The 15698-nt window shown below is 46.9% G+C and overlaps 1 protein-coding gene across 3 annotated transcripts in view; it reads left to right on the forward strand.

Moving 5' to 3' along the window:
• Nucleotides 1–15698, forward strand: part of EGFR (epidermal growth factor receptor) — a 211082-nt gene that overhangs the window by 106586 nt on the left and 88798 nt on the right. The window contains exon 1 of one of the 3 annotated variants that reach the window (XM_046020187.1): nt 14313–14551. The exons of the other annotated variants lie outside the window; for them this stretch is intronic. Coding sequence (XP_045876143.1) covers nt 14407–14551 — 145 coding nt within the window. The 5' untranslated portion in view covers nt 14313–14406. Of the gene's footprint in view, nt 1–14312; nt 14552–15698 lie in introns of those variants that run through there. 3 annotated transcript variants of the gene reach the window in all.

Below are 15698 nucleotides of genomic sequence, written 5' to 3' on the forward strand. Positions count from 1 at the left end.
TGTGAAGGAGCTGGAGAAGCATTTCAAAGCCAAGAAGGGAGTGATTTCATTTTCCATTGACACTATGCAGAAATGAAGGGGATTCAAGTGCCTTCAGAAAAGCTTCCTTCCAGTGAGTGGAGTTTTGGGGGGTTTCCAGACTTACACTGCTTTCATTCTTGGAAGCATCATTGTTGCTTCTCCCCCTTCCATTTATATCCCAGGAACTGATTCAGAAACCATAGAAATTGGATTTGGAATCGCTGAATGCTCACAGACAGCTGACTGCACTCTTCCCCCAGAAATCCAGCCAGCTGGGCGAGGGTATCGAGTGTGGCGGGCCTCCTGGGCCGTCCTGCTCGGGCCTCTAACTCCACCGACCCACATCTTACAGCAAAGTGCGCTCGAACTCAAGTGTTTTGCTTCATTCTTTAGACATTTTGTGGTTTGGGACTCAATCAACCAGAGTATGATTTGCAATCCACAATAACCGGTTTTGGAGCAGCTGCCCAACGAGGCAGGTTTCATCTTGCTTGCTTGCTGCATTTTTTTTTTAACCCTCACACCTTTTTTTTTTTTTAATTAGACTTGGATTTTAGTTTCCTGAGCCTTTCAGTTACCACTGAATCAGACTGGCTTCCTGAATAAAGCCCAGCAACGAATGTATTTGAAGGTTCAAATTTGCCCCACAGGTGGGTCTAAAAAAAATCACTAAAAATATGGTTACTCTCCGGATTGGATAAAAATCCTTTAGAAATGAATGCCTTGGGGCGCCTGGGTGGCTCAGTGGGTTAAAGCCTCTGCCTTCAGCTCAGGTCATGGTCCCAGGGTCCTGGGATCGAGCCCCGCATCGGGCTCTCTGCTTGGCAGGGAGCCTGCTTCCTCCTCTCTCTCTGCGTGCCTCTCTGCCTAGTTGTGATTTCTCTCTGTCAAAGAAATAAAAAATTTAAAAAAAAAAAAAAAAAAAAAAAAAAAGAAATGAATGCCTTGACTTGTGAGAGTGAGCTGGGCTTTACCTCAGGAGTGAACGAGTTCAGTTAAATCAGTTAAATTAAGATAAGATCAAACTAGACGAGTGTGAACCTGAGAAGAGTTTTGGGGTCCCTTATATTAAAGAGCTCTTCCATAAAAGACCACGTCTTTTCTGTTAGCAGCCCACCAGGCAAATACCATCTAAATAGCACATTTAGGAGGGCTTGGGATGGTGCCAATAAAAGGAAAGAGTGTTAAAACAGGAAGGCGGTGAAATGGGTGCCTCTGATTGTGTGTTACTGGGTGCCAGGCTTTGTGTGAGGTGCTTTGTCTGCTTTATCTCTCTTGTCCTGAGAGTCAGCCCAGGGCTGATGTTCCAGGGGGATACGGAGCTGGGAGAGGTTGAGGGATTGAGTGCTGGGCTTATGATCTCCTGCTAATAATGCCTGACAGCTAGATCGGGAATTAGAACCTGGTGCCAGCGCCCCTGGGCTGTCCTGCCGATCAGTGCCCAAGATTCAGAGTCAGTAAGGGCAGCAGAGACCATTCTGCCTGATGCCCAGAAGCTGCCTTTTATGCCCTCCTCCTCAGGCTGTAAGACAACCAACACAGGAGGAAGAAGAATGTAGTCTGTGATCTACAGCTGACTCCCCGGTCTTCTTTTTTTTTTTCTTTTAGATTTTATTTATTTATTTGTCAGAGAGAGAGAGAGAGCAAGCACAGGCAGACAGAGTGGCAGGCAGAGGCAGAGGGAGAAGCAGGCTCCCTGCCAAGCAAGGAGCCCGATGTGGGACTCGATCCCAGGACGCTGGGATCATGACCTGAGCCGAAGGCAGCCGCTTAACCAACTGAGCCACCCAGGTGTCCCTCCCCGGTCTTCTAATAGAAAACCTTCCCAGAGGGATAACTTTCATTCCTCTGCATCAAATGATGCTCGTGTCGATGTCCACATGATTTTAAGGGTGGTTTAGTCATGATGCTTGGACCGCCGCGTCTCAGGGTTCTTCCTGCGTCCCAGCATTTTTGTGCTCCAAGTGCAGCAAAGATGTCGGTGTCCTGCATGGCGGGGGACCGAAGCTCGGGCCAGCCGTGGGAGCACAACAGCCAGGCGACTGAGGCAGCTGGTAGGAGGACTCTATCCTCAAACCCGTAATTTGGGGTCAAAACAAACAGATGATTAGCTGGGGGTTGTCACTTTCAATCAAGGTCTTTAGCATCGTCTAGACATGGTCTCAGAACCTGGGGGCTCCTTGGCAGACGCCGTGGCAGAGGGGGGAGCAGGAAGGAAGGGCTCCAGCAGGTCCAAATCAGAAACCCAGGCTGCCCCGTCTGTGCATCAGTAGCCTCACCTGTAAAAGGAGAGGGTTTTCCTACATGCTTCTCAGGTTTGCTGTGAGAATCGAGAAAGAAGAAACAAGGCATGTGAAGACTATTTAGAAATACGGTGTCTTGATGATCCTTGGAGAAGCGCTGAGATTGCTGTCCAAGGGGCTTTTGAAACTGGCCAAGGTCACAGGGGCACTCAGGGGAAGATGCAGCATTGACGTTGTCTCTTGACCTTCACTTTTCACTCCTTACCTGGAGCCATGCTGCTCATGATACCCCGGAGCCTTCCAGTCACGCCACAGCCACAGCGGAAGTCTCTGGATACCAGCCTTGGTCTCCTAGGATGGCACAGAGAGCTTGAGATAGTCCTCCAAGGGTGGTAAAATTCTGCAGGACAGACTCAGGACGTCCATGTAATTCTCTGTCCAAACCAGAACACTTTTGAGAGTGAAAAGAGAGAAACTGATCAGACCCTGGAAGCATGAAGAAGACCGGACAGGTGGAACCGTGCTTCCTGGGTACTGCAGAGTGTTCCAGAAGTCAAGTTGGAAGGGCGCCTGGGTGGCTCAGCTGGTTAGCATCTGTATAAACAGGGTCCTGGGCTCGAGCTCCGAGGCAGGATCCTTGCTCAGCTGGGGGGGAGTAGGGGAGGTGGGGGGTGGGGGAGGGGTCCACTTCTCCCTCTGCCTGCCACTCCCCCCACTTGTGCACATGCTCTCTCTCTCTCCCCGTTCTCTCTCTCTCAAAAAAATAAAATCTTAAAAAAAATCAAATTTATAAGCGGTTTCATTACTCAACCTCCAGTTAAATAGGAAGTTCACAGAATTCGAACAACTCATACATACACATTGTGACTAAGAGTGAGACAATGCTGATAACCCTGTTAACTCCATCTCATGGATGAGTGAATGAGATAACGTACGTGCTGAGTGTACAGTAGGCATTCGGGAAACACGTTAATCCCATAAAAATATTTCCTAGTCAAATCACTAGCACTCAGGCAATTTCCTTATTTTCTGAGTAAAATGTACACTCAGACATCTGATAGCTCTCCCTTTCCCCATGTGTTTTACAGGATGGTGATTTTAGTTTCATGTTACCCCTGAAATAGTGGGGAAAGTCTTTGCTGTATATAAACATGATGTTTTCATCCTGTAGATAAGTAAATCACTTTTCCCCACATTCCCAACATGTTTTCGATGGATCTTGTCCAATAAGGACATCAGTACAGGGAAATTCACTGAAAGCTTCAATGACATTCACTATTGATCCAACAACATAGCTCAAAAATCCAACTTTTGTTCAACATTCTTGCCCTGGAAGTTTATAGAGCCCCTGTTCTAGAGAACTATCCCTGAGTACGTACTTTTGATGAAGATCCCAAGGTGATTTGCTAAGAAGCAGGGCTGTTTGGGCTCTGTAATTTTTGGATGTAAGTTTGAGTCTGTCCAAATGTCCACAGACCTCCAGAAAGCAAGATCCCATGCTTTACTGCAGTGGCCCTGGGATGACCTAGGGAGCAGTGTACAAGTCCCAGAACCCACCTTGACTTTCTGATTTCCTTGGTTCAGGCACTGCTTTGAAAGCTCCCAGAGACTATACCATGGACCCAGGGCAGGAAACTGTGTTCCAAAAAGATGCTACTAATGCCTTCTTCCCTTTTTCTCCATACTTAATACCTTCTCTTTGATTTAAAAGTTAAGACATGGACATTCAGGATTATGAGAAAAATAACAGGAAAGCATGAAGTAGTAAATAATAGTTGCACATATATTGTTACCCAGAAACACCATGACTAACATGATAGTGTGTAGTTTGATTTTTACTCATCCACAAGTAGATTCTGAGATTTTTCTATGCCATTTAGTATTTTAAAGAGATATCTGATGGTTAGAGTACTCAACTTTATGTGCTATTTAATAGTTCCTTTATATCAGACATTTAGCAATTTTTTAAAAAGGCTATTTTGAGAAATCTTAATTTTTACATTTTTTTAACAAGAAACCATTGGCTTTGATGGAATGGGAGAATTCACTCTGTTCTATAGTGTCCACGTCCAGTAGACTGGAAGTATTAAAATACATGTTTGTGGTTTTTTTCCTGGCATTACCAAAAAATGAAATATATTGTTACAATCTATGAAAGTGTCAGCTGTTGAGAGGAAGAGGTTGCATAGAAATAATGAAACATCCCAACCCTTCATTTATAATTCTTTAGGATCACATGAAAAGTTAAGATGGTTTTTTAAAAATGCCTGAAGTTAAAATATCACCAAGACTAGGGTCTTAGACAAAAGTACAATAAAAGTGTGTCAGACACTTTACAGGTATGATCTCTTTTAACCCCATGACAAGTTTGTTAAAAAGGATTTTACCTGCCAGGGTTGCTGCTGAAGCATCATGCCTACTGTCAGCATAAAGCAAATATTTAGTCAGTGGTTGCTGTTTAATGAATTGTTGGATAAATATTCATTGTCCTCTGTCACACTGAAGAAGTTATAACCATCGGGGCGCCTGGGTGGCTCAGTCAGTTAAGGGACCGGCTCTTGATTTCAGCTCAGGTCATGAACTCGGGGTCATGGGATTGAACCCCACACTGGGCTCTGTGCTCAGTGCGGAGTCTGCTTGAGATCTCTTCCTCTCCCTTTGCCCACCCCCAGCCCTGCTCCACTTGCTGGCATGTGTTCTCTCTCTCTCTCTCTCTCTTTCTAAAATAAATATGGGGCACCTGGGTAGCTCAGTTGGTTAAGTGTCTGCCTTCAGCTTGGGTCGTAATCCCAGGGTCCTAGGATAGAGCCCTGCATTGGGCTCCCTGCTCATGGGGGGTCTCCTTCTCCTCTGCCTCACCCCCTTCTCAATGCTCTTGCTCTCAAATTTAAAAAAAAATAACAATAAATAAATAAATCTCTAAAAAATGTTATATTTATCCTTACCTAAGATTTGAGCTATCCTATCTTCAAATAAGGCCTCTTTAGCCATCTATGTGTAGACAGACAAACCAAGCTGGAGGGCGGGGGACCCCAGCTGTGGATAGCAGGCATCTGTTGCATGCTGTCAGAAATGCCAGGAGCCGCTCACCTTCTCTGTGTCCAGGAAGGATGGCACCTGAACTCCCAGGGAGACAGCAATGTGAGAGGGACACTGGAAAAGAACGGCCTGTTCTGGCTCATGTGGACGGCTCTAGGTCCATTCAGGCTGCCAAGAAACAGAGAGGTTCCCCACTTGCATCTAGCCACCCACGCAGAACAATCTCTGTACTTCCGGAGCTCCTCAGGAGCTCATGAACACCTCAATGGCCCAGGATTTTTTTACAGCGCAGATTCAGAGACTCCTGGGGAACCTGAGATTCTGCATTTGTCACAAGCTCCAAAGGAAGCTCATTACCGGAGGCCTTAGGAAGATGATAGACCCTTATCTCTTATCAGGCAAGAGATTGATTCCGTAATCAATCAGGAGATGGGAGAGTGACTCACCGACCTCCAATGTCCAGGGTTTCCTGGGAGCGTTCTCGGAGGTACGACCGTTGGGACTCCATCAGCACGTTGGTGTGGGGGTGCTGGGACAGCAGGGACACAGCCCACCACGGGGTTCACGTCACCCATAAGCTTCCTTCAGAAGATCAAGCTGCTGCTAGGGAGCTTTGAACAAACACTGACCTGGTAATTTATTTACATCAGTCCCGTCAGTTACACGGAAAACTTCCGGTGTGCCCATCCCACTACTGTCTGACTCCACTGAGGACAACATGCCGGTGTCTTTGCTGGGTCGCCGAACGGGCTGGCCCCTGATTGCAGAGCTGGAATGGAGAATGACATCAGTAAACTTTATAATCCTCAGGGCAATCGTGTATCATTATAATTTTACATTTTACAAGACAACAGATTATGGGGGCACCTGGGTGGCTCAGTCAGTGAAGCATCTGTCTTCGGCTCAGGTTGTGACGGTCCTGGGATCGAGCCCCATGTCGGGCTTTGCTCAGTGGGGAGTCTGCTGTTCCCTCTCTCTCTCTGTGCTCCACCCCCCCCAACTAGTGTGCTTGCTCACTCTCTCACCCTCTCTTACATAAATAAAGTCTTCCCAAAAAAGACAATAGATTATGTATAGAAGGTACACACACACATGCACGCACACACACACTCTGCCCAAGCAACATGGATAAGCATCTGAAGTTGGAAACAAAAGTATTCCCAAGTGAAGCTTCAGTGTTTGTTTGTTTTTTTAAGATTTTATTTATTTATTTGACAGACAGAGATCACAAGTAGGCAGAGAGGCAGGCAGAGAGAGAGGAGGAAGCAGGCTCCCCACTCAGCAGAAGCCCGATGCGGGGCTTGATCCTAGGACCCTGAGATCATGACCTGAGCTGAAGGCAGAGGCTTAACCCACTGAGCCACCCAGGTGCCCCAGATTCGGTGTTTTTTATTAGCTTACTCAATTTGGAATAGGGGGCAAAACCCACGGGTTCATAGTTACTGTTACCACCTTTTTTGTTTGACTCCTGAAAATATATCTTAATTATGCTGGGAAAAAAAGATTACCATAGAAAAAGGAAGACTTGGCAGCACAATTGATGCCCTGATACCAGGCTCTGGGAGAATTCAGGCCTTTTGTTCCATCTGCTTATCCTCTAGGGCCTGGCAATTGAGATGTCGGAGCCTACACTGTACTCCCCCTCCCCCCCGGAAGTCTCCCAGAAGGAGTCCAGTTATACCAAGCATCTCATCTTTCGCAGGTAACTTAGTGAGGGGCTGCGAGCGCCCTGAGCCGATCACAGCATTCTGACCACCCCCCTCCACCCTCCTGTTCATAGACGCCGCCCGCCCCACGCACAACTCCATTCTGAAACCCTGAATTCCATCCACAGGATTCTGTTCCACTGGACAGCTTTTCTCATAGGGAGCAGCTGTCCTCGAATTTTTGCAAGGCAATTTTCAATTCAGGTGTAACAGAAAGTCAGGAAAGTCCACAGATCAGAGGTGTGTGATCAGACAGATTTCACAAAGCAAAGCTCCCTTTGTAACCAGCACCCAGATTAGGTCTTGGTGTCTCCTTCTGGGATACAGTCATCGCTTTACTGGCTCTGTGGGTTAGCTTCGACTGTTCTGGAATTTTGTATAAGCAGAATCATCCAGTATGTACCCTCATGTGTCTGATTCCTCCTGCTCGACCTTGGGTGTTCAGATCTGTCTCTGATGTTCTCTGTGGTTGTGTCTCTCATTCTCAGCTGTGCAGCTCCCTGAAAGGAAAGACCACAAAGTGTTCATCCATTCTACCATGGATAGATGGATGCTGGGGTGTCTCTCTTCTTTTGCAGTTATGAGACCGTGAAATCATCACACATGACTCTTGGTGCACTTTTATAGACCACCACGGTGTTCCTCCTGTGGAATGCTGGGTCCTAGGATGTGAATTTGCTCAGCTTTAGTACATATTGCCAAAAAGTTCTCCAAAGTGGTTTTAACAAACTGTATACCACCTGCAGTGTTTAGGAATTTCCGAGGTTCTGGATCTTCCCCAATACTTGTATTGTTCAACTTTTTCATTTTAGCTACTCTGATGAGTGGGCTCCCTGGAAATCTAATGATGAAAATTAATATTAATCAGCCTTCTTTTTTTTTTTTAAAGATTTTATTTATTTATTTGACAGATAGAGATCACAAGTAGGCAGAGAGGCAGGCAGAGAGAGAGAGAGGAGGAAGCAGGCTCCCTGCCAAGCAGAGAGCACGATGCGGGGCTCTATCCCAGGACCCTGGGATCATGACCTGAGCGAAAGGCAGAGGCTTTAACCCACTGAGCCACCCAGGCGCCCTGATTAATCAACCTTCTTAAAAATTAGTTACTTTTCTTAAATTCTTAAGTATGGTCTTTCATGCCTTGGAAGCAACATGGGTCCTTGGACAGTGTATGAGTGTGTATGGAATCAGGTAGAAATGAGCTTGAATGTTGCTTCTGCCTTTTTTCAACTGAGTAACTATCTCCAAACCCTTGGTTTCTCATTTGGTAAAATTAGAGTAAAGGACAGGATTGAGTCCTTAGTGATTAAATGACCTAATGTCTAAATCCAGCGAAACCCTAAGGCAGGCAGGAGTCAGTAATGGTGTGCTGTTTATACCCTACTCCCCACAGATTTCTTTTTCTTTTTTTCTTAAAAGATTTTATTTATTTGTCAGAGAGAGAGATTGGGGGAACACAAGCAGGGGGAGAGGCAGGCAGAGGAGGAAGCAGGCTCTCTGCTGAGTAGGGATCCTAATGTGGGGCTCGATCCCAGGACCCTGGGATCATGACCTGAGCCAAAGGCAGCCGCTTAACCCACTGAGCCCCCCCAGGTGTCTCTCTCTCTCTCTCTCTCTTTCTCTCTCTTTTTAGCAGAAATTCATATTTGCTGCAGAAAAGCTTGCTTCCCTTAGCCAAGCATGAGGGTCTTGTGTGGCCGTGAGCCGCTGCCAACCATGACCAAGAACGATGAGCAGACCCGCGGTCTCTGATTTCTTCCTAGATAATACGAATTTTCATAGTTTTCCCATGGCCATTTCTGAAATTATAGAGGATGACACTTAAAAGAGAGATTGGAAACCATCCAGCTCAACAATTCACTACACTGGAACTGGGCCTCAGGGAGGCTAAATGACTTTTCCAAGACCCCACCGGTTGCTGCGGTCTAGAGGCAGCTAGAACTGAGACCCCCTAGCTGTAACGTGCTGCCAGTTTCACAGTGTTTGGTGGCTCTAATAATGAGGACATGAATCTGTTTTTAAGTGATCATGAAAAGGAAAATTACTTTGACATATGCAGTTAGTGTAATTAATCAGTTGCTCACAATAAATCCTAAAAGATTGGGCTCCTGGGTGGCTCAGTGGGTTAAGCCTCTGCGTTCAGTCCAGGTCATGATCCTGGGGTCCTGCGATCAAGCGCCACATCGGACTCTCTGCTCAGCAGGGAGCCTGCTTCTCCCTCTCTCTCTGCCTGCCTCTCTGCCTACTTGAGATCTCTGGCTGTCAAACAAATAAATAAAATCAGGTGGTTTATAAAGCAGGATAGGTAGGATATGGTTCAAGGTTTTCTTGCTTCTTTCTGAGATCGGTAAAGGGTGTTGAATGAATGGCAGAGATGGAGCTCTCAGCGTGTCCAAAGAAAGATGTAAGAAACTAGGAGAGAGGAGCATTTCCTCTGGGAAAACCCGTACTTTCTAACTCCCACATTTGGGAAGCATGTTACAGTTAAGCTGCAAAAAACAAACAAGGCAACTTGTCAAAACGGAAGAACTTTTGGCCATAGCGGCTGCGGGGGTTGGGGGCCGGAGGGTTGGGGTTGGGGTGGGGAGGAAGGGGGACATTTGATCCCAGGGAAGCTGGGGCAGGCCCGGAGAAAAGGCTGTAAAGGAGCTTCAAAAGCCCTCCGGGAGCAGGGCCCTGCCCTCACCGAAGGAACTTTCTAAAATAACCCAGAGGACCACAGCAGGCATCTCACTGAGAGCCCTCTGCACACTGGTTTCTCAGGCTCCTCCGTGAGCATTTTGCAGAATGGCATCAACAGAGTGTGAAGGAAAATCTCGTCTTCGGAGGTTCACATTTGTGCATATTTGTGCAACGGTGTTTGCGGGTGATAGAGGGGCTGCAGAAAACCTCCGATGGAGTGCATTTGAGGTCTTGGAAATGTCCAAAGATGGGATTCTGCAGACAGGAAAACAGAGCGGGTGTTAGACTTAGGGCCCCCGTGCTCGTGCCAGGGAGTCTGAGGTTAGGGCCTCTGCAGACCTAGAACCCGGAGAAAGGAGAAGACCAACAGGACCTAAATATGGACGGGCACCCCTGCCCCCAGACTCAGCATCTGTAAATCCCTGTTAGAACTGCATTCTAACAGTACCCTTATGGGACCCTCTTACACAGTCGGTGGGAACACAAACAGGTGCAACCACTCTGGAGAACAGTATGGAGGTCCTCAAGAAGTTAAAACTAGAACTGCCCTAGGATCCAGCAGTTATACTCCTAGGTTCTTGCCCAGAGAATATAAAAATAGTAATTCAAAGGAATACGTGCACGGTTGTGTTTTCAGCAACAGTATCGAGCAGTAGCCAATTATGGAAACGGCCATTGACTGAGGAATGGATAAAGATGTGACATAGATAGACAGTGGAATATTACTCAGACGTCAACAAGAATGACATCTTGCTATTTGCAACAATGGGGATGCGGCTAGAGAGTAAAAGATGAAGCAACGTCAATCAGTCAGAGACAGAGGGATACCATGTGATTTCAGTCATATGTGGAATTTAAGAAACGAAACAGATGAACATGGGGAGGTTGAAGAAAGAGAGGTAAGCCAGAAAGCAGACCGAACTGTAGAGAACAAACTGAAGGTTACTGGAGGGGAGGTGTGGGAGGACGGGTGAAACGGGTGATGGGCATGAAGGAGGGCACTGGTTGTGATGAACACTGGGTGTTGTGTGAAAGTGTGGGATCACTAAATTCTGTACCTGAAACTAATATGGCACGGTATGTTAATTAACTGGAATTCCAATAAAAACCCGAAAAGAACAAAAATAACCATACCCTTACATCATCAGTAGCTTTAAAAGTCTCTCTTTTGTTCATGCATCCTTCTTCATGTGTCTTCACAAAATGCTTAGCAGGAAGTGGGGCACCTGGATGGCTCGGTCAGTTAAGCCTCTGACTCTTGATTTTGGCTCAGGTCATGATCTCAGGGTATGAGATCTAGTCCCATGTCAGGCTCCGCGCTCAGTGCAGAATCTGCTTCTCCCCCCCACTCCAAATAAATAAAATCTTGGGGCACCTGGGTGGCTCAGTGGTTAAGTTAAAGCCTCTACCTTCAGCTCACGTCATGATCTCAGGGTCCTGGGATCGAGCCCCACATCAGGCTCCCTGCTCAGCGGGGAGCCTACTTCCTCCTCTCTCTCTCTCCACCTATCTGCCTCCTTGTGATCTCTGATAAATAAATAAATAAATAAATAAATAAATGTGTGTGTGTGTGTGTGTGTGTGTGTGTATTTCTTTAAAAAAAAAAAAAAGAAAAAGGTTGGCTGGATGTAAGTTCTCCCTTCAGTTTTCAAGCAGAAATGCTAGCGTGTAGGGCCAGCCGGTAACTGAGGGTACCGTCCAAACCCAGAGTGGGAAGGGCATCTCAGCCGCACCAGCATGCCCACTCCCTGCTGCTCGGAAGGCTTCTCCCCTTTGGATTAGTCATCCAGCAAACGCGGATCAGCCATTAGCCTCCCTCCGTGTGTCGGTGACCAGCAAGGCACTGACTGTAGAGAGTTCAGTAGACAACAGGCCTGCGCTCCAGAAATCTCACATCCACCGGACACATAGACAGGTCAGTCAGCCATTCACAGCTGTAGCAGAAATCGCGGGCACTGCAACCAGAGGGAGAGTCTGGCTGGTCCTCTCGAAGGCTCCCGGGGACGACTGAATGTTGAAGTGACCGATTAGAAGGCCCCATAAATGTTCTCGCAGCACCAAACTGTCAGGAAAATTGGGTCACGTTGTATTATTTAAAAAACTCAAACTCGAGTTTTTGAAGTAAAGCAAAAAGTACATTTCAAAGATATTTTTATTTTTTAACAAATCCTCCCCTTTCCTCCAAAGTCAAGGAGAAAAGAGGACGGGTCCATCCGGGGATCAAGTAAATCTGAAATGACTGTCCTCCGCCCCCGTCCCCACTGCTCATTTCACAGTTGTGGTGTGGCTGCCTGTCATTCCCTGAGTGTTCTTTCTCTTCTACACCTCTCTTTCCCATGAGATCCAGCAGAGTGACATTACAGACTCAGAAGGGGAGGTCAGACCCTCCTGTTCTTTGACACACTAGGATCCGAAGTAAGTTCCTGATGCCCACACAGCTTTTCGAGTGTTTAACAAGATATATGGTGGCTATAGTTCATAATTTGCAATTTTCCAGAAGAGTAGATCTTAAGTGTTTTACCCCCTCTCCTCCCCACAAAAAAACTATCGGTAAGGAGACGGACGTGTTAATCACCTTGATTGTGGTGATCATTTCACACCACATATGTACATTAAATCATCACATTGGACACCATAATAGATACGCTGTTCACTTGCCGGTTTTTCCTTAGAATTTTGGGGTTGTCAGAGATGATATTATCCCAGCGTGCATTGTGAGTAGAAAATACCATGGTGCGTTTTCTCCTCCTGGTCAGTGTCTGAATTTCTTCCGAATATAATCTCTGTTGTGGCCGCTCCACTGAAACTCACCTGAGAAAGGCTCAAAGAATTTACCACTACAGTCACTCTGAGCTAAATCTGGCGCATACCTTTCCCTCTTTATCTGCCAGATCCTTTTGCAGGATGTGACAACATGGTATCTGCTTTTGTCTTCTGCCTTGGGGCCCTCTCCCTGTCCTGGTTCTCCTGTGTCCTTGAGATCTCTCCTTGTTTGTGTCTTCTGCAGCCTCTCCTTTCAGGAGGACACTGTTGTGGTAGTTGAGCTGGGGATAATCTATCATCTTCCTAACGCCTCCGGTAATGAGCTACATCTGGAGCTTGTGAGAAATGCAGACTCTCAGGTTCCCCAGGAGTCTCTGAATCTGCATTGCAACATAATCCTGGGCCATTGAAGTGTTCCTGAGGCTCTGAGAAGTGGTCTGAGGAGCTCCAGAAGTACAGAGATTGTTCTAAGTAGGTGACTAGATGCAAGTGGGGAATCTCTCTGTTTCTTGGCAGCCCGAATGGACCCAGGGCCGTCTATCTGGCCGATCTTTCCCAGTGTCCTTCTCACATTGCCGTCTCTCTCTGTGAGTTCAGGTGTCATCCTTCCTGGCAGGAGGGCCACGGATGGGATGAGCAGCCCTGGCTTTTCTTTTTTTTCTTTTTTTTAATTAAGATTTTATTTATTTACTAGAGAGAGAGAGAGCAGTAACACAAGCAGGGGGTAGTGGGAGAGGGAGAAGCAGGCTTCCCACCAAGCAGGGAGCCTGATGCCGGGCTCGATCCCAGGACCTTGGGATCATGACCTCAGCCGAAGGCCGACACTCAAGGACTGAGCCAACCAGGCACCGTGCTCCTGGTGTTTCTGGTAGCACGCTACAGATGCCTGTTCTCCAAGGCTGGGGTCCCTGCCCTCCAGCTTGGCTTATCTGTCTACACATAGATGGCCAAAGAGGGCTTATTTGTGGTGCCTGTCTCCTTCCTGGTATCCGGCATGAAAAAACTTACCTCACTACATGGATGTTGAGCAATGTGATTAATGGCAAAAGGAAGTACTTTTTGGTTTGACAAATAATTGTTTCCATTCTTTCATCTGAAAATTATTCACTTTCACGGGAAAAAGAATGTCTGACAACAGTGAGGACTTTTATGTGGAAATGACCCATCCGAAAAGGCAAATACTCATTTTCCCTCTTAATCAGCGAGTAAGTGGTGATGGGAGAAATATTCACCTGCAGTATTGCATGTCTATCTTTCTTCTTGACTATCTGCTTCGTGAGGACAAAGACCATTTGTAGCTCTAACAACGAGCCGGGACCTGGCACGCATTCAGGGCCCAATAAACATTTGATGAATGATGCATGAGCCCATTCATCCTCCAAAGAACACTGTTGACACATCTTCAAACACTCATTTGGACTGGACACTCTTCATCAGGCAGCGTAGTAGTATTATTTTATTTTCCACTGGTTACAGTGTCCTCAGACTTAAAAAGGCATTATTAACATTGCTCGTAAGAAGAAATGTTGATGGAAACGAGTCAAATGGTATGATGGTTCGAAACTTGCCAGGTGTCATTTTTGGGAGATTAGATAACTGTGTTTTCTGGTAGAGTGAATTGCCTGTTTGTTGCAAGTTAAGACTTTGCTGGACTGGTTTACAGGCCAGGGGGAGAGAGATAAGTGAATCTTCTAGTGAGAGGTCATCTGTTTGGAAAGCAGGGAAGATTCCATGAACCAGATCCAAGTGTTACAACACAGGGAAGTGTCTCAGACTGCAGGGAGATGAAGCCCCGGACGGAACATTCAAACAAAAGTCCTTCACGCTGTCCTCTCAGGAAAGCCCACCAAGTTCAAACCTCTGAGTGCCTGAATGTTTACAGCCACAAGTGGATTTGGGGGTAAAACTCTGAGACCAAAGGGAAGGTGAATCTTCATCTGGTATTCACGGGAAAAATGGCTCCTTCTCCTTTCCTTGCTGCTGCTCTCTCGGACGCCATTTTGACCGTGGAGGTGCAAGCAGAGAGTATTACCCCTCCCCCAGGCCCGGAGAAGACAGATGTGTCATCTCAGTGGTATCGTGTGCTTCTCTTCCTCTCAGGTAAGGGCTTGACCATTACAGGAATGTCTCAGGCATCTTTTTGTTTTCCTTGACAGGAAGAACAAAAAGGTCTTTCCCACCTAGAGTTTCATTTGTCCTAAGAGCCAGCTGGCTAGAGCCATGTTCTTCGTTGTGTCTTCCTCTTCATCCCCCTGCCCAACCACAACCACTCTATGACTTTGCTTCTTTCCATAGGACTCACGGTTCAGAAAATTCCCATTAAGAACAGACTAGAAATACTATCTCTGCAGCAGAAGGGGCGGTTTTTCTCTTTTGTTTTAGACGGCCACCAAGCTTTCCTGGATACCTTCAGTTCATGGAACTTCTTCATACTAGAAGAAACCTCCCCTTACCACAATAAAAAGGCATTTCCGTGATGCAGGCAAATGTGTGCTGTAATGAATTCAGTCAGCTAACACGTATATTTGTCATCCTGATGTGACTGGTGACCTTGACTGGAAAGGGAGTGCCTCCTGTTAGGATCTGTTCAGTGCAGGGGGCCCCTGGCTGTCTGATTCCATCAAGTCAGGCTGGATGGCGCACTTGGAACTTGGTAGGAGGACAGGTCTCGTGTTAAGTGTCTCACCACAGGGAAATGTTTAAAAATGAAATCGACATATCATTTGATTTTTTGAAAAATCATTTCTGACCGTTGAGTGTCTTTAGGCCACATTAGGGAAGCTTTATTATCCAGGAAGGTTTAGAGGGTGGATCTGAGCCCACTTTCTAGAAGAAATGATAACAGTCTACCCACCAGAGGACTGTCCTCCCAAAGAACCCTTTGAGACCCTCCCACACCCAGAGGTCTCTCTCCCTGTCTGCAACCTCAGACAGCCGCGTTCCACTCACACCTCCTTCCTCCCTGCTCTCAGCCCAGGTCCTGGCTCGCCAGACCACAGACACCCCTGTCCTCTGGTCGTGTGAATTTTTGTCTAGCAGCTGTCGTGTAAGGCTGCATCCTCCACAGTCTTGCCCATTGGGTGGCTCCCCTCCCCTCTCACGGCCCCAGCTGGAGGCAGCCCCCAGTGCTTCTGGGCACCCCCTCCCTTCCATTCGGAGTCTGGCTCACCTAGAGAGGTGCCATTCCTACCTGCGGCCCATCTCTGATGCGACTCATCAGCTAAGGTGCTTGCGTCTTCCTCCCTGC

Source organism: Meles meles, chromosome 10, assembly GCF_922984935.1.
Source record: "Meles meles chromosome 10, mMelMel3.1 paternal haplotype, whole genome shotgun sequence".
Lineage (NCBI taxonomy): Eukaryota > Metazoa > Chordata > Mammalia > Carnivora > Mustelidae > Meles > Meles meles.